At 47.2% G+C, this 19,453-nt stretch overlaps 1 protein-coding gene and 1 pseudogene across 2 annotated transcripts; one reads left to right on the top strand and one right to left on the bottom strand.

Annotated features, from left to right (window-relative positions):
• The window catches only part of LOC147083890 (uncharacterized), a 167,435-nt pseudogene that overhangs the window by 48,463 nt on the left and 99,519 nt on the right, over window positions 1-19,453 (top strand).
• LOC147083891 (uncharacterized) lies at window positions 948-13,305 on the bottom strand. 2 transcript variants are annotated; one of them, XM_085980071.1, is made up of 3 exons: window positions 13,190-13,305; window positions 10,252-10,323; window positions 948-3,247 (listed from the first exon to the last, which is right to left on the bottom strand). In XM_085980071.1, exon 3 carries the CDS (start codon window positions 2,966-2,968, stop codon window positions 1,439-1,441), a length of 1,530 nt encoding a protein of 509 aa, XP_085836197.1. In that variant the 5' UTR covers window positions 2,969-3,247; window positions 10,252-10,323; window positions 13,190-13,305; the 3' UTR covers window positions 948-1,438. The 2 variants fall into 2 exon arrangements, with proteins under 2 accessions (XP_085836197.1, XP_085836198.1); XM_085980072.1 differs by lacking the exon at window positions 10,252-10,323.

Below are 19,453 nucleotides of genomic sequence, written 5' to 3'. Positions count from 1 at the left end.
CAAAGACTTTCCACCATCTACAAGGCACAAGTCAGGAGTGTGATGGAATACTCTCCACTTGCCTGGATGAGTGCAGCTCCAACAACACTCAAGAAGCTCGACACCATCCAGGACAAAGCAGCCCGCTTGATTGGCACCTCATCCGCCACCTTAAACATTCACTCCCTCCAGCACCGGCACACCGTGCTGCAGTGTGTACCATCCACAAGATGCACTGCAGCAACTCGCAAGGCTTCTTCGGCAGCACCTCCCTTCCCGCGACCTCTTCCACCTAGAAGGACAAGGACAGCAGGCACATGGGAACACCTGATAGAATACATAGATCCCTGAAGGCAGCAGGACAGGTAGATAAGGTGGTTAAAAAGGCATATGGGATACTTATATTCTATGCCTCAGCTAATGAAGGCAAGAGCAGGGAGGTTATGATGGAGCTGTACAAAATGCTAGTTAGGCCACAGCTGGAATACAGTGTGCAGTTCTGGTCGCCACACTATAGGAGGGATGTGATTGCATTGGAGAAGGTGCAGAGGAGATTCACCAGGAGGTTACCTGGGCTGGAGCGCTTCAGCTATGAAGAGAGATTGGACAGGCTGGGGTTGTTTTCCTTAGAGCAGAGAAGGCTGAAGGGGGACCTGATTGAGGTGTACAAAATTATGAGGGGCAGAGATAGGGTAGGTAGAAAGTAACTTTTCCCCTTAGTAGAGGGGTCAATAACCAGGGGGCATAGTTCCAAGGTAGGGGCAGGAGGTTTAGAGGGGATTTGAGGAAAAACTTTTTCACCCAGAGGGTGGTTGGAATCTGGAACTCACTGCCTGAAAGGGTGGGAGAGGCAGGAACCCTCACAACATTCAAGAAGCATTTAGATGAGCACTTGAAACGCCATAGCATACAAGGCTACGCCCACATCCCATGAACGAATTAAAAAAAACATCATCCCATAACATGCGTACAAGGGCTCAGTAATGTTTAATACATCAGAAAAAGACAAAGTACAACAACATACTGGTCAGCTTAACAGAATCTCATCATATATATGAGGCCACAAACTTAAAATAGTCACTAATAAATCCAGTAATGAATTCAGGAGAAATGTCTTTACCCAGAGAATGGTGAGAATGGTGAACTTGCTACCACAGGGAGTAGTTGAGGTGAACAGCACAGATGGATTTATGGGGAAGCCACACAAGGGAGAAAGGAATGGGAGGAGATGTTGATTGGATTAATTGAAGTAGGGTGGGTGTGGGGCATAAACACCAGCATGGACCAGTTGGGCCGAATGGCCTGTTTCTGTGCTGTACATTCGATGTAACACCATGAACAGTCAATCGAAGGGAATCATCAGCACAACAGATTGAAAGATTAAACAGCAGTACAAAAATTTATAAAACATTCATCCATTCCATGTTCATGTCACCCTAGCTGTCTCCAGGGCCCTGTGCTACTGATCAGTGTGAACTCGCTGGTGTCTCTTCAGCTCCCCGGAGCTTTTAAAGCTCTTAGCACAGTCAGAGCATTTAAATGGTCTCTCATCAGTGTGAACTCGCTGGTGTGTCAGCATGTTGGATGACTGAGTGAATCCCTTCCCGCACACAGAGCAGGTGAACAGCTTCTCCCCAGTGTGAGTACGCTGGTGTTCCTTCAGATCTCCGGACCTTTTAAACCTTTTCCCACAGTCAGAACATTTAAACGGTCTCTCATCAGTGTGAACACGCTGGTGTGTCAGCATGTTGGATGACTGAGTGAATCCCTTCCCGCACACAGAGCAGGTGAATGGCCTCTCCCCAGTGTGAGTACGTTGGTGTTCCTTCAGATCTCCGGGCCTTTTAAACCTTTTCCCACAGTCAGAACATTTAAACGGTCTCTCATCAGTGTGAACGCGCTGGTGTGCCAGCAGGGGGGATGACTGAGTGAATCCCTTCCCACACACGGAGCAGGTGAATGGCCTCTTCCCAGTGTGAACACGCTGGTGTCCATTCAGATTCCTGGAACATTTAAAGCTCATCCCACAGTCAGAGCATTTAAATGGTCTCTCATCGGTGTGAACCAACTGGTGTTTATTCAGATCCCCAGAGGTTTTAAAGCTCTTCCCACAGTCAGAACATTTAAATGGTCTCTCATCAGTGTGATATTGCTGGTGTCTCAACAGGTGGGTTGACTGAGTGAATCCCTTCCCACACACAGAGCAGATGAACGGCCTCTCCCCAGTGTGAACTCGCTGGTGTGCCAGCAGATTTGAGGACCGAGTGAATCTTTTCCCACACACGGAGCAGGTGAATGGCCTCTCCCCTGTGTGAACACGCTGGTGTCCATTCAGATGCCCGGAGCTTTTAAAGCTCTTACCACAGTCAGGGCATTTAAATGGTCTCTCATCAGTGTGAGCACGCTGGTGTCTATTCAGACTCCTGGAGCTTTTAAAGCTCATCCCACAGTCAGAGCATTTAAATGGTCTCTCATCGGTGTGAACCAACTGGTGTTTCTTCAGATCCCCAGAGGTTTTAAAGCTCTTCCCACAGTCAGAACATTTAAATGGTCTCTCATCATTGTGATATTGCTGGTGTCGCAACAGGTGGGATGACTGAGTGAATCCCTTCCCACACACAGAGCAGATGAACAGCCTCTCCCCAGTGTGAACTCGCTGGTGTGCCAGCAGATTTGAGGACCGAGTGAATCTCTTCCCACACACGGAGCAGGTGAACAGAATCTCTCCTGCTCTCTCCAGCTGGTGTCTCTTCAGATCCTGGGACCTTTTAAATCTCTTCCCACAGTCAGAACATTTAATGTGAACAAGCTGGTGTCTCAGGAGGGTGGCAGAATGAGAGAATCGCTTCAAAAACACAGAGCAGGTCAACGGTCTCTCTTTGGTGTGGACAAGCTGGTGTCTCAGCAGCACGGAGGGTGCAATTAATCCCGTCCCACACACGGAGCGGGTTAAAGGTCTCTCCCTAGTGTGATCTTGCTGGTGTATCATTGGAGTGGATAACTGAGTTAATCACTTCTGGAACACGGGGCCGGTGAACGGGCTCTCCCCAGTGTGTAGCCACTGCTGTTGCTTCAGGTACTTGTATATTTTGAAGCTCTTCCCACACTCAGAACATTTAAAAGGTCTCTCATCAGTGTGAACTCGCTGGTGTGCCAGCAGATTGGAGGACCGACTGAATCAGGTCCTGATGAATTGAGCGACTCTGTCTGTTCTTGACGTGATGTTCGGTCTGAGCTTCCTGTCTGTAAATGCTCCACTTCTAAAACCCTGTAAAAGGAGTGCAGAAAGGGGTAAGAGGGAGAATGTTGCCTCATGTCCCCCTTTCCGAGCCCAGAGGCAGTGAAGCTGATTTTCAGGCCCCAGCTGCTGCACAGGTTACATACGAACATACGAATTAGGAGCAGGAGCAGGCCACTCGGCCCCTCGAGCCTGCTCCACCATTCAATAAGATCATGGCTGATCTGATTACTCCACATTCCCACCTACCCCCGATAACGTTTCACCTCCTTGCTTATCAAGAATCTATCTACCTCTGCCTTAAAAATATTCAAAGACTCTGCTTCCACCGCCCTCTGTGGAAGAGAGTTCCAAAGTCTCACGACACTGTGTGAGAAAAAATTTCTCCTCATCTCGGTCTTAAATGGGTGACCCCTTATTTTTAAACTGTGACCCCTAGTTCTAGATTCTCCCACAAGAGGAAACATCCTCTCCACATCCACCCTGTCCAGACCCCGCAGGATCTTATATGTTTCAATCAAGTCACCTCTTACTCTTCTAAACTCCAGCGGATACAAGCCTAGCCTGTCCAACCTTTCCTCATAAGACAACCCACCCATTCCAGGTATTAGTCTAGTAAACCTTCTCTGAACTGCTTCCAACGCATTTACATCCTTCCTTAAATAAGGAGACCAATACTGTACACAGTGCTCCAGATGTGGTCTCGCCAATGCCCTGTATAACTGAAGCATAACCTCCCTACTTTTATATTCAGTTTCCCTCGCAATAAACAATAACATTCTATTAGCTTTCCTGATTACTTCTTGTACCTGAATACTAACCTTTTGCGATTCACGCATTAGGACACCCAGATCCCTCTGCATCTCAGAGCTCTGCAATCTCTCACCATTTAGATAATATGCTTCTTTTTTATTCTTCCTGCCAAAATGGACAACTTCACATTTTCCCACATTATGCTCCATTTGCCAGATCTTTGCCCACTCACTTAACTTATCTATATCCCTTTGTAGCCTCCTTATGTCCTCTTCACAATTTACTTTCCTACCTATCTTTGTGTCATCAGCAAATTTAGCAACCATGCCTTCGGACCCTTCATCCAAGTCATTTATATAAATTGTAAAAAGTTGAGGTCCCAGCACTGATCCCTGTGGCACACCACTCGTTACATCTTGCCAACCAGAAAATGACCCATTTATGCCTACTCTCTGTTTCCTATTAGCTAGCCAATCTTCTAGCTATGCCAACATGTTACTCCCTACACCATGAGCTTTTATTTTCCACAATAACCTTTGATGTGGCACCTTATCAAATGCCTTCTGGAAATCTAAGTACAGTACATCCACCGGTTCCCCTTTATCCACAGCACATGTTACTTCCTCAAAGAACTCCAATAAATTGGTTAAACATGATTTCCCTTTCACAAAGCCACGTTGACTCTGCCTGATTACCTTGAACTTTTCCAAGTGCCCTGCTATAACGTCTTCAATAATAGCTTCTAACATCTTCCCGATGACGGATGTTAAGCTAACTGGCCTGTAGTTTCCTGCTTTCTGTCTCCCTCCCTTTTTGAATAAAGGAGTTACATTCACTATTTTCCAATCTAATGGAACCTTCTCCGAATCGAGGGAATTTTGGAAAATTAAAACCAATGCATCAACTATCTCACTAGCCACTTCTTTTAAGACCCTAGGATGAAGTCCATCAGGACCCGGGGACTTGTCAACCCGCAGCTCCAACAATTTGTTCAGTACCACTTCCCTGGTGATTGTAATTTTCTTGCGTTCCTCCCTCCCTTCCATTTCCTGATTTACAGCTATTTCTGGGATGTTACTTGAATCCTCTATAGTGAAGACCGATGCAAAATACCTGTTCAATTCAACTGCCATCTCCTTATTTTCCATTATTAATTCCCCAGACTCACTTTCTATAGGACCAATGCTCACTTTGTTAACTCTTTTCTTTTTTAAATATCTATAGAAACTCTTACTATCAGTTTTTATATTTCTAGCTAGCTTTCTCTGGTACTCTCATTTTTCTCTCATTATTAATCTTTTAGTCATTCTTTGCTGTTTTTTATATTCTGTCCAATCTTCTGACCTGCCAGCCATCTTTGCACAATCATATGCTTTTTCTTTAAGTTTGATACTATCTTTAACTTTTTTAGTTAACCACAGATGGTGGCTCCTCCCCTTGGAATTTTTCTTTCTCGTTGGAATGTATCTATTCTGTGTATTCTGAAATATCCCCTTAAATGTCTGCCACTGCAACTCTATTGACCTATCCCTTAACCTAATTTGCCTGTTCACTTTAGCTAGCTCTGCTTTCATGCCCTCATAATTGCCCTTATTTAAGTTTAAAATACTAGTCTTGGACCCACTCTTCTCTCCCTCAAACTGAATGTAAAATTCAATCATATTACGATCGCTGCTACCTAGGGGCGCCTTCACTACGAGGTCATTCATTAATCCTATCTCACTGCACAATACCAGGTCTAGCATAGCCTGCTCTCTGGTTGGTTCCAGAACGTGCTGTTCTAAGAAACTATCCCGAAAACATTCTATGAACTCCTCAACTAGGTTACCTTTGCCCATCTGATTTTTCCAGTCTATATATAGATTAAAATCCCCCATGATTATAGCCATACCTTTCTGACAAGCTCTCGTTATTTCTTCCTTTATACTCCATCCTACCGTGTGGTTACTGTCAGGGGGCCTGTACACCACTCCCACAAGTGACTTCTTGCCTTTATCATTTCTCATCTTAACACGCAGGTGCAGCAAGCAATTAGGAAAGCAAATGGTACGTTAGTCTTTATTACAAATGAATTGGAGTATAAGAGTAAAGTCTTACCGCAATTATACAGGGCCTTGGTGAGACCACACCTGGAGTATTGTGTACAGTTTTGGTCTCCTTACCTAAGGAAGGATATACTTGCCTTAGAGGGAGTGCAACGAAGGTTCACCAGACTGATTCCTAGGATGGGGGGATTGTCCCATGAGGCGAGATTGAGTAGACTGGGCCTATATTCCCATGAATTTTGAAGAATGAGGGGTGATCTCATTGAAACATCTACAATTCTTACAGGGCTCGACAGGGTAGATGCTGGGAGACTGTTGCCCCTGGCTGGGGAGTCTAGAACCAGGGGTCACAGTCTCAGAATAAGGGGTCGGCCATTTAGGACTGAGATGAGAAGTTTCTTCACTCAGAGGGTGGTGAATCTTTGGAACTCTCTGCCCCAGAGGGCTGTGGAGGCTCAGTCATTGAGTATAATCAAGGCTGAGATCGATAGATTTTTGGACTCATGGGGAATCAAGGGATATGGGGATCGGGCGGGAAGGTGGGGATGAGGTAGAAGATCAGCCATGATCTTATTGAATGGCGGAGCAGGCTCGAAGGGCCGAATGGCCTGCTCCTGCTCCTATTTCTTATGTTCTTAAGAAAGCTGTTTGCTATAGCCTGCTGCCCTATGACAAATACACAGAGGATTTCAGTTATGTGGAGAGACTGGAGAAGCTGGGATTGTTCTCCTTGGAGCAGAGAAGGTGCAGCAGAGATTTAATAGAGGTGTTCAAAACATGAAGGGTTTTGATAGAGTAAATAGGAGCATGGGAACAGGAGGAGGCCATTCAGCCCCTCCAGCCTGTTCCGCCATTCAATGAGATCATGGCCGATCTGTGTCTTAACTCCACCCACCTGCCTTGGCTCCATATCCCTTTGCTCCCTCGTCTAGCAAAAATCTATCACTCTGGGATTTAAAATGATTAATTGAGCTGGCATCGACTGCTTTCTGTGGGAGAGGGTTCCACACTTCTACCACCCTTTGTGTGAAGAAGTGTTTCCCAACTTCTCTCCTGAATGGCCTGGCTCTGATTTTAAGGTGATGTCCCCTTGTCCTCGACTGCCCCACCGGCGGAAAAAGTTTCTCCATATCTACTCTACCAATTCCTTTCAAAATCCGAAAATCCTCAATCACTCCTTAACCTTCTAGAGTCCAGGGAACACAAGCCTAGTTTATGTAATCTCTCCCTCATAATCTAACCCTTGGAGCCCGGGTAACATTCTGGTCAATCTGCGCTGCACTCCTTCCAAGGCCAGTATATCCTTTCTGAGGTGCGGTGCCCAGAACTGTACACAGTGCTCCAGGGAGTTCCTGGGAGTTAATGTGCGTAGGTCCCTGAAGGTGGCGGGACATATTGAGAGAGTGGTTAACAAAGCATATGGGATCTTGGGCTTCATAAATAGAGGTATTGAGTACAAAAGTAGAGAAGTTATGCTGAACCTTTATAAAGCGCTGGTTAGGCCACAACTGGAGCCTTGCGTCCAGTTCTGGTCACCACACTTTAGGAAGGATGTGAAGGCCCTTGAGAGGGTGCAGAGGAGATTTACCAGAATGGTTCTGGGGATGGGGGATCTTAGCTACAAGGACAGGTTGGAGAAGCTGGATTTGTTTTCATTAGAGCAAAGGAGGTTGAGGGGTGATTTGACAGAGGTGTACAAGATTATGACGGGTGTGGATAGGCTAGACGGGGAAAGGCTGTTCCCACTAGTTGATGGTACAAGGACTAGGGGACACAGAATTAATGTTTTGGGCAAGAGATACAGGGGGGGTGTGAGGAAAAACATTTTTTACGCAGCGAGTGGTGAGGACCTGGAACTCGCTGCCGACGGAAGCGGTGGAAGCGGAAACACTCAATGTTTTCAAGGGGAGACTGGATCGGCACTTGAGGGAAATAAACTTGCAGGGCTACGGGGATAGAGCGGGGGAATGGGACTGACTGGATTGTATACAGAGAGCCGGCTCGGACTCGATGGGCCGAATGGCCTCCTTCTGTGCCGTTATGACTCTCTGGGGTCTAACCAGGGCTTTGTATAGCTGTAGCTTATGAGGAGAAACTGTTTCCAGTGGCAGGAGGGTCGGTAACCAGAGGACACAGATATAAGGTCATTGACAAAAGAACCAGAGGCGAGGTGAGGAGAATTTTATTGACGCGGCGAGTTGTTGTGATCTGGAATGCGCTGCCTGAAAGGGTGGTGGAAGCAGAGTCAATAATAACGTTCACTGGGGAATTGGATAAATACTTGAAGGGGAAAAATTGCAGGGCTATGGGGAAAGAGCAGGGGAGTGGGACTAAATGGAGAGCTCTTTCAAAGGGCCGGCACAGGCACGATGGGCTGAATGGCCTCCTTCTGGGCTGTCTGATTCTAGGAGCCACTCCTAGAGTGGAGTGGTGCCCGCAGGGATCGCTTGGCAGGAAATTGGGAGGAGGTGGTTCACACGCAGACAGCACCTGATTTCGAGACGCTGTCCTTTTAAAATTGGTCCTCCACAGGCAAGGAGTGACTCGGTCCCTTTAATGAAAATCACATTGAAAAGGAGGTCCTGTCCCTTTAAGAGCCCTCCGCCTTCCATTCCCACCTTTTTCGTAAAGTCTTTGAAATTAATAATAAATGTTGATGCAGAAAAAATGTGAGTGTGTCTGACTGTATTTTAGTGAGTGTCTGTGTCTGTGTGTCTGTGTGACTGTATGTGTGTGTGTCTGTGTAGAATAGCATCATAGAATGATACAGCACAGAAGGAGGCCATTCGGCCCATCGTGCCTGTGCCGGCTCTTTGATAGAGCGATCCAATTAATCCCACTCCCCCTGCTCTTTCCCCAAAGCCTTGTAAATGTTTTCCCTTCAAGTATTTACCTCAATCTCTTTTGAATTATAATATTGAATCTGCTTCCACCGCCCTTTCAGGCAGCGCATTCCAGATCACAACAACTTGGTGTAAAAATCTGTTTCCTCATGTCACCTCTGGTTCTTTTGCCAATCGCCTTAAATCTGGTTTCTGTCCCTTCAGCCATTGGAAACGGTTTCTCCTTATTTACTCTCTCAAAATCCATCCTGATTTTGAACAACTATCAAATCTCCTCTTAATCTTCTTTGCTTAAGGAGAACAACCCCAGCTTCTCCCATCTCTCCACGTAACTCAAGTCCCTCATCCCTGGTCCCATTCTCGTAAATTTCTTCTGCACCCTCTCTTAGGCCTTGACATCCTTCCTAAAGTGTGGTGCCCAGCGGAAGCCTAGCCAGTGTTTTATAAAGGCTTAGCATAACCTGCTTGCTTTTGTACTCTATTCCTCTATTAATAAAGCCAAGGATCCTGTATGCTTTATTAACAGCCTTCTCAACTTGTCCTGCCACCTTCTAAGATTTGTGTACATACACCCCGAGGCCTCTCTGTTCCTGCACCCTCTTTAAAACTGGACCATTTAGTTTATATTGCCTCTCCTCATTCTTCCTACCAAAATGAATCACTTCACACTTCTCTACATTAAATTTAATCTGCCACGTTTCTGCCCATTTCACCAGTCTGGCTACATCCTCCTGAATTCTGTTACTATCCTCATTATTTGCTACATTTCCGAGTTTCGTGTCATCTGTAAATTTTGAAATTTTACCCTGGATCCCCAAGTCCAGGTCATTGATATATATCAAAAAAAGCAGTGGTCCGAATCAATGTTCACGTTAAGTTGCGCGGCCACGCAGCGGTCTGGAGGTCCCGCGCAGCCGGCTCACCGCCGTATAAATGGAATAAACGCGCATGCGCGGAAATTTGAATGGGCCGTGCAGCCCGTTAAAGGGGCCACGCACCTCAAAAAAAAAAAGAGGGAACATTGAACCTAATACCGACCCCTGGGGATCATCACTGTTTACCTCCCTCCAGTCTGAAAAGAAACCGTTCACCACTACTCTCTGCTTTCTGTCCCTTGGCAGAAAATTGGGAGGGGGCGAGAGCAAACAGCACCTGATTTCTCGCCAAGCACTCACGGGAGCAGGGGATTAGCCCTACTTTAAATGTCAGTCTCTTACATGTATATTATAAAAAGGGAGACGCAGTCCCTTTAATGAAAATCACAGTGTGCCTGTCCCTTTAAGAGAACCCCCACCACTCCCATATTTCTCAAAGTGCTTAAAATTAATAATTAAAAATGCTGGAAATTTATATTTTAAAAATTAATTCAGGGAGAAAAAGTATTTTTACTCACAAGTATTTGCTCCAGAGGATTTTTGTTTCTGCTATATCAATTTGAAAACACACTGTTTTTTAAATGTATCTTCTGCAACACAAGATTAGTTTGAACTGTAAAATGTGAAAGGAACATTAAAAATAAACTTTCCCAGGCTCACAGATCCTGAGCAGGCCCATTTACGAAAAGGCGGCGGGCCGATCCGTCCAATGAGCCGGTTCCAGGTCCCGCCTCCTCCTTCGCCGCGATTGGTTGCAGGACCAAAGCCCCTCGGTCGGTCCTTCAGGCTCCGCCTCCCCTCGCTCATTGGTGGAGCGCGCACGTTGGAGGAGCAAACATAGAAGATAGGAGCAGGAGTAGGCCATTCGGCCCCTCAAGCCTGCTCCGCAATTCAATGAGATCATGGCTGATCATCCAAATTCAGTACTCTGTCCCTGCCTTCTCCCTATATCCCTTGATCCTTTAGCCTTAAGAAATATATCCAACTCCTTCTTGAATATATTTAATGAACTGGCCTCCACTGCCCTCTGTGGTAGAGAATTCCACAGGTTCACCACTCTCTGGGTGAAGAAATTCCTCCTCATCAGTCCTAAATGGCTTACCCTTTATCCTTAGATTATGACCCCTAATTCTGGACTCCCCGGCCATCGGGAACATCCTTCCTGCATCTAGTCTGTCCAGGCCTGACAGAATTTTATAGGTTTTGATGAGATCCCCTCTCAATCTTCTAAACTCCAGCGAGTACAAGCCCAATCGACCCAATCTCTCCTCATACGTCATTCCTGCCATCTCAGGTATCAGCCTGGTGAATCTTCGCTGCACTCCCTCCATGGCAAGAACATCCTTCCTCAGATAAGGCGAACAAAACTGCACACAATACTCAAGGTGCGGTCTCACCAAGGCCCTGTACAACTGCAGCAAGACATCCTTGTTCCTGTACTCGAACCCTCTTGCTACGAAGGCCAACATACCATTTGCCTTCTTAACCGCCTGCTGCACCTGCATGCTTACCTTCAGCAACTGGTGCACAAGAACACCCAGGTCTCTTTGCACCTCCCTTTCTCCCAATCTATTGCCATTCAAATAATAATCTGCCTTCCTGTTTTTGCCACCAAAGTCGATAACCTCACATTTATCCACATTATAGAGCATTTGCCATGTTTCTGCCCAATCACCCAACCTGTCCAAATCGTACTGGAGTTTCACGACATCCTCCTCACAGCATACCCTCCCACCCAGCTTTGTGTCATCTGCAAATTTGGAGATACTACATCCAATTTCCTCGTCCAGATCATTGATATATATAGTGAACAGCTGGGGTCCTAGGACCGATCTTTGTGGTACCCCACTAGTCACTGCCTGCCACTCGGAAAACAACCCATTTATTCCAACTCTTTGCATTCTGTCTGCCAACCAGTTCTCTATCCAAGTCAATACCTTGTCAATAAAATTCTGTCAGGCTTGGACAGACTAGATGCAGGAAGGATGTTTATGATGGCCGGGGAGTCCAGGACCAGGGGTCATAGTCTAAGGATAAGGGGTAAGCCATTTAGGACTGAAATGAGGAGGAATTTCTTCACCCAGAGAGTGGTGAACCTGTGGAATTCTCTGCCACAGAGGGCGATGGAGGCCAGTTCATTAAATATATTCAAAAAAGAGTTGGATATATTTCTTAAGGCTAAAGGGATCAAGGGATATGGGGAGAAGGCAGGGACAGGGTACTGAATTTGGATGATCAGCCATGATTTCATTGAATGGCAGAGCAGGCTCGAAGGGCCGAATGGCCTAATCCTGCTCCTATCTTCTATGTTTCTATGTAGTACTGACAATCCGACAGTGCAGTGCTCCCTCAGTACTGCCCCTGCGACACTGCGGCGTTCCCTCAGTACTGACCCTCTGACAGGGCGGCGCTCCCTCAGTACTGTCTCTCCAACAGTGCGGCGTTCCCTCAGTACTGCCCCGCCTGCAGTGCAGTGCTCCCTCAGTACTGCCCCTCCGACAGTGCGGCGCTCCCTCAGCACTACCCCCCCAACAGTGCGGCACTCCCACAGCATTGCTTCCCCCGACAGTGCGGCGCTCCCTCAGTACTGCTCCTCCGACAGTGCGGCACTCCCTCAGCACCACACTGGAGTGTCAGCCTCGCTTTATATGCTCAAGTCCCTGGAGCGGGATTTGAACCCACAACCTTCTGGCTCTGCTATCCACTGAGCCACAGCTGACTCCAGTCTTTTACACAGTTTCATCATAACTTCCTTGCTTTTTGCACTCTGCGCCTCTCCTAAAGCAGGGGAGTTATGATGAATTGTTAAACAGTTTTTTTTGCAGAGTGACCAAGACTGTCTGGAGGAAACAATTGCGCATTTGAAAGCAGCTTGTATTGTGAAGCTTGTGCCCCTTTGCCAGGCCCACTGCCTGCGGCCCCTCTCCCAGATTCCAGTCCCAGCTCTGTGCTGACTGAGCTGCTCTCACCTGGGGACAGCGCGTCACAATCGGCCCCAGCGCACCTGAGCTGGAGAGGAGGCCCCGCCCCCTTGCCGCGCCGCCATTGGTTGGAGGACCAGGCCGCCCAGTTCAGTCCTCCCACCTCAGCCCTCGCCCTATTGGTCAGAGCACCCGCCAATCACAGGCCGGGCCGACCTCCATCCACCTGAATGGCCTCTTCCTCTGATGGCGTCACAAACGGGTCCCAGCCCACCAACGCCCGGGGAATGTCCCGCCCACTAGCCACGCCGCCATTGCTTGGAGGACCAGGCTGCCCAGTTCAGTCCTCCCAGCTGAACCCTCTTCCTATTGGTCAGCGCTCCCGTCAGTCAGAATCACATTCCTCCGTCTCACTCCACCATCTCACGCAGCTCAATCCGCTCCATTCGGCGTCCGCGGAGGTCCCGCCCGCCCGACTCTCAGGTTTGGTTTTTCTCGTATTTTACTTTATAATCTCGCTCCGCTCCCCCCTCACCTCAATTTAAATCGATTCCCCAACACTTTACCCCGGCCGCTGAATCTGCCTCTTCCCCGGGCCCGGCCTTCCGTCTTCTCCCCGGAGGCCCCGCACAGGCGCACTGGCAGCCTCCTTTTGTGGTGGACCGAATGAGCATGCGCGGCCCTGCCTCTCCACATTTAAAGGGACACCCACCCCCTCCACAGTTAAAGGGACACCCGCCCCCTCCACAATTAAAGGGACACCCACTCCCTCCACATTTAAAGGGACACCCACCCCCTGCACATTTAAAGGGACACCCAACCCCTGCATATTTAAAGGGACAACCACCCCCTGCACATTTAAAGGCACACCCACCCCCTGCACATTTAAAGGGACACCCAACTCCTCCACATTTAAAGGGACTCCCTCCCCCCCTCTCATGTCCTCTACTGTGGCGGAGGAATTCCTGGAGTGTTTACGGGATGGATTCCTTGACCAATATGTCGAGGAACCAACCAGAGGTCAGGCCATCTTAGACTGGGTATTATGTAACGAGAAAGGATTAATTAGCAATCTTGTTCTACGAGGCCCCTTGGGTCGGAGTGATCATAATATGATCGAATTCTTCATTAAGATGGAGAATGAAGTTGTTGACTCAGAGACTAGGGTCCTAAATTTAAATAAAGGAAACTACGATGGTCTGAGGAGCGAGTTGGGTAGGATTGATTGGGGAATGTCACTCAAAGGGTTGACGGTGGATAGGCAATGGCAAACATTCAAAGACCGCATGGATGAACTACAGAATTTGTTCATCCCAGTTTGGCATAAAAATAAAACAAAAAAGTGACTCAACCATGGCTAACAAGGGAAATTAGGGATAGCATAAGATCCAAGGAGAGGACATATAAATTGGCCAGAAAAAGCAGTAAACCTGAGGATTGGGAGCAGTTTAGGATTCAACAAAGGAGGACAAAGGGATTAATTAAGAAGGGGAAAATAGAATATGAGAGTAAGCTTGCAGGGAACATAAAAACTGAATGTAAAAGCTTTTATAGATATGTGAAGAGAAAAAGAACATAAGAAGTAGGAGCAGGAGTAGGCCATACGGCCCCTCGGGCCTGCTCCGCCATTCAATAGGATCATGGCTGATCCGAACCTAGACTCACGTCTACTTCCCTGCCCGCTCCCCGTAACCCCTAATTCCCTTATCAGTTAGGAAACTGTCTATCTCCGTTTTAAATTTATTTAATGTCGCAGCTTCCACAGCTCTCTGAGGTAGCAAATTCCATAGATTTACCACACTCTGAGTGAAGAAGTTTCTCCTCATCTCAGTTTTCAAACGGCAGCCCCTTATTCTAAGATTATGCCCCCTAGTTCTAGTCTCACCCATCAGTGGAAACATCCTCACCGCATCCACCCGATCAAGCCCCCTCACAATCTTATATGTTTCGATAAGATCGCCTCTCATTCTTCTGAACTCCAATGAGTAGAGGCCCAACCTACTCAACCTTTCCTCATAAGTCAACCCCCTCATCTCCGGAATCAACCGAGTGAACCTTCTCTGAACTGCCTCGAGAGCAAGTATATATTTTCTTAAATATGGAAACTGAAGCAAGACTTCCCTGCTTTCATACTCCATCCCCCTTGCAATAAAAGCCAAGATTCCATTGGCCTTCCTGATCACCTGCTGTACCTGCATACTAACCTTCTGTGTTTCATGCACCAGGACCCCCAGATCCCTTTGCACTGTAGCACTTTGCAGTTTCTCTCCATTTAGATAATAACTTGCTCTTTGATTTTTTCTGCCAAAGTGCATAACCTCACACTTTCCAACATTATATTCCATCTGCCAAATTTCTGCCCACTCACTTAGCCTGTCTATGTCCTTTTGCAGGTTTTTTATGTCCTCCTCACTCACTGCTTTCCCTCCCATCTTTGTATCGTCGGCAAACTTGGATATGTTGCACTCGGTCCCCTCCTCCAAATCGTTAATACAGATTGTAAAGAGTTGTGGTCCCAGCAGTGACCGCTGCGGAACACCACTAGTTACTGATTGCCAACCCGAGAATGAACCATTTATCCCAACTCTCTGTTTTCTGTTAGATAGCCAATCTTCCACCCATGCCAGTATATTGCCCCCAATCCCGTGATTTTTTATCTTGTGCAGTAATCTTTTGTGTGGCACCTTGTCAAATGCCTTTTGGAAGTCCAAATACACCACATCCACTGGTTCCCCTTTATCCACCCTGTTTGTTACATCCTCAAAGAATTCGAGCAAATTTGTCAAACATGACTTCCCCTTTATAAAACCATGCTGACTCTGTCCGATTAAATTATGCTTATCCAAATGTCCTGTTACTGCTTCCTTAATAATGGACTCCAACATTTTACCAACCACAGATGTTAGGCTAACTGGTCAATAGTTTCCAGCCTTTTGTCTACCTCCCTTTTTAAATAAGGGCGTTACATTAGCAGTTTTCCAATCTGCTTGGATCTTTCCTGAATCCAGGGAGTTTTGGAAAATTACCACCAATGCATCCGCAATCCCCACCACTACCTCTCTCAAGACCCTAGGATGTAAGCCATCAGGTCCAGGGGATTTATCCGCCTTAAGTCCCATTATCGGGATTTACAAAAGGTAAATCATGCTTGACTAATCTACTGGAATTTTTTGAGGATGTAACTGGTAAAATAGATAAGGGAGAACCAGTGGATGTGGTGTATTTGGACTTTCAGAAGGCTTTCGATAAGGTCCCACATAAGAGATTCGCGTGCAAAATTAAGGCACATGGGATTGGGGGCAAGGTATTGACTTGGATAGAGAACTGGTTGGCGGACAGAAAGCAAAGAGTTGGAATAAACGGCTCTTTTTCCGAGTGGCAGGCAGTGACTAGTGGGGTACCGCAAGGATCGGTCCTAGGACCCCAGCTGTTCACAATACATATTAATGATCTGGATGAGGGAATTGGATGTAATATCTCCAAATTTGCAGACGACACAAAGCTGGGTGGGAGGGTAAGCTGTGAGGAGGATGTCGTGAAACTCCAGTACGATTTGGACAGGTTGGGTGATTGGGCAGAAACATGGCAAATGCACTATAATGTGGATAAATGTGAGGTTATCCACTTTGGTGGCAAAAACAGGAAGGCAGATTATTATTTGAATGGCAATAGATTGGGAGAAGGGGAAGTGCAAAGAGACCTGGGTGTTATTGTGCACCAGTCGCTGAAGGTAAGCATGCAGGTGCAGCAGGCGGTTAAGAAGGCAAATGGTATGTTGGCCTTCGTAGCAAGAGGGTTCGAGTACAGGAACAAGGATGTCTTGCTACAGTTGTACAGGGCCTTGGTGAGACCGCACCTTAAGAACATAAGAACATAAGAAATAGGAGCAGGAGTAGGCCATACGGCCCCTCGGGCCTGCTCCGCCATTCAATAGGATCATGGCTGATCCGAATCTAGACTCACGTCCACTTCCCATCCCTCTCCCCGTAACCCTTGAGTATTGTGTGCAGTTTTGGTCACCTTACCTGAGGAAGGACGTTCTTGCCATGGAGGGAGTGCAGCAAAGATTCACCAGGCTGATACCTGGGATGGCAGGAATGACGTATGAGGAGAGATTGTGTCGATTGGTCTTATACTCACTGGAGTTTAGAAGATTGAGAGGGGATCTCATCGAAACCTATAAAATTCTGTCAGGTCTGGACAGACTAGATGCAGGAAGGATGTTTCTGATGGCTGTGGAGTCCAGAACCAGGGCTCATAGTCTAAGGATAAGGGGTAAGCCATTTAGGACTGAAGTGAGGAGGAATTTCTTCACCCAGAGAGTGGTGAACCTGTGGAATTCTCTGCCACAGAGGGCGGTGGAGGCCAGTTCATTAAATATATTCAAGAAAGAGTTGGATATATTTCTTGAGGCTAAAGGGATCAAGGGATATGGGGAGAAGGCAGGGACAGGGTACTGAATTTGGATGATCAGCCATGATCTCATTGAATGGCGGAGCAGGCTCGAAGGGCCAAATGGCCTACTCCTGCTCCTATCTTCTATGTTTATATTTTTTGCTAGTTTACTTTCATAATCTATCTTCCCTTTCTTAATTAATCTTTTAGTTATTCTTTGCTGGCTTTTAAATGCTTCCCAATCTTCTATCCTCCCACTAGATTTGGCTACTTTATATGCCCTTGTTTTCAGTCGGATACTGTCCTTTATTACATTACTTAACCACGGATGGCTGTCTTTTCTTTTACGCCCCTTTTTCCTCAGTGGAATATATTTTTCTTGAAAGTTGTGAAATATCTCCTTGAATGTACACCACTGCTCATGTACCGTCTTACACCTTAATCTATTTTCCCAGTCCACTTTAGTCAACTCTGCTCTCATACCTTCATAGTCTCCTTTATTTAAGCTTAGTACGCTGGTTTGAGATCCAACTCTCTCACCCGCCAACTGAATTTGGAATTCAACCATGTTATGGTCACTCATTCCAAGGGGATCCTTTACTCGGACATTTTTATAAATCCTGTCTCATTACACAGGACCAGATCTAAGATTGCCTGCCCCCTGGTTGGTTCAGTAACATACTGCTCAAGGAACTCGTCCCTAATGCACTCTATGAACTCTTCCTCAAGGCTGCCCTGCCCAATTTGATTTGTCCAGTCAATATGAAAGTTATAATCTCCCATGATTATAGCTGTTCCCTTATTACAAGCCCCAACTATTTGCTGATTTATACTCCGACCAATAGATTTGGAACTTTTAGGAGGCCTATAGACTACGCCCACTAGTGACTTTCCCCCCTTATTATTCCTTATTTCCACCCAAACCGTTTCACTATCCTGATCCTTTGACCCAATATCATTTCTCACTATTGCAGTGATTCCATCCTTTAATAACACAGCCACCCCACCTCCTTTTCCTTCTTGTCTGTCCTTCCTAATAGTCAAATACCCCTGGATGTTTAGTTCCCAGTCATGGTCACCCTGCAGCCATGTCTCCGTAATGGCCACCAGATCATACCCATGTGTAGTTATTTGTGCCGTCAACTTGTCTATTTTGTTACGAATGCTGCGTGCATTCAGATAAAGAACTTTTAAATATGTTTTGTGACAATTTATTCCTGCTTTTACCCCCTTTACTACTTTACCTTTATATATTCTGTCCCTTCCTGACACGCTCTGGTTTTTAATTCCCCCTCTGCTACCTTGCTCTATTGCCTTCTCCGCTGACATTTTTATTTTTCGCTCTCTTGAAACCTCCCCCCCACTAATTAGTTTAAAGCCCTCTCTACAGCCCTAGTTATTCGATTCACCAGGATTCTAGTCCCAGCACTGGCCAAGTGAAGTCCGTCCCAACGGAACAGCTCTCTCCTGTCCCAGTACTGGTGCCACTGTCCCAAGAAGCAAAACCCATTACTCCCACACCAGTCTTTGAGCCACGCATTTAACTCTCTGATTTTATTTACCCTAGCCAAACTTGCTCGTGCGGGCAGGTACAGCACGGGTTAGATACAGAGTAAAGCTCCCTCTACACTGTCCCATCAAACACTCCCAGGACAGGTACAGCATGGGTTAGATACAGAGTAAAGCTCCCTCTACACTGTCCCATCAAACACTCCAAGGGCAGGTACAGCGCGGGTTAGATACAGAGTGTCAGCCGTGGCTCAGGCAGCAGCACTCTCTCCTCTGAGTCAGAAGGTTGTGGGTTGAAGTCCCACTCCAGAGACTCGAGTCTAAAACTCTGTGCTGCCCCTCCAGTGCAGTGCTGAGGGAGTAAAGCCCAGTGCAGAGTAAAGTTCCCTCTGCACTGCTCCACGAACAGGCCTGAGCCCCAAACTCAGAAGAGCGCCCTCTGCTGCATTTCACTTGTCTCAGCAGCGGGAGAAGCAGGCAGCGGAAGTCCCGCCCCCTCGGACACCCCGATTGGCTGTAGGACCCGCCGCCACCTCAGTCCTCCAAGCTCCGCCCGCTCTCTCCCTATTGGTCCGAGCTCCCGTCAGTCACCGCCTTGGAGTTGATGACGTGCCCCAGTCCGGCTCCCTGCAGAAGACAAGGGGCTGCGGCCACTCAATCCGCTCCGCTCGGCGCCGGGAGGGCGCTGGGACGGTGCGGTTTGTATTTTCTATTTATTTATCTCCCCGCCCGCGCTTCTCTCCGCTCTATATTAAAAAAACCCTGATAAAGCTCACTTTCCGCCGGTGATCCGGACTCTCGCGGTTGCCCGGGCCTTCCCCAGAATGCGAGGTCTTGCGCAGGCGCGGTAACTGCTCATCCTCGGGAGCGGGGCCTGGCGGCGCATGCGGAGTAG

This window comes from Somniosus microcephalus, unplaced genomic scaffold (genome assembly GCF_052327205.1).
Source record: "Somniosus microcephalus isolate GS21.2 unplaced genomic scaffold, FLI_Smic_1.0 scaffold26, whole genome shotgun sequence".
NCBI classification, from domain to species: domain Eukaryota; kingdom Metazoa; phylum Chordata; class Chondrichthyes; order Squaliformes; family Somniosidae; genus Somniosus; species Somniosus microcephalus.
The sequence above is the reverse complement of the archived record's forward strand: the minus strand, read 5'-3'. Positions and strand labels throughout refer to the sequence as shown.

What these genes read in the sequence shown, in the direction of transcription:
- LOC147083891 (XM_085980071.1), bottom strand. Translation starts at nt 2,968, where the DNA reads ATGATACACCAGCAAGATCACACTAGGGAGAGACCTTTAACCCGCTCC.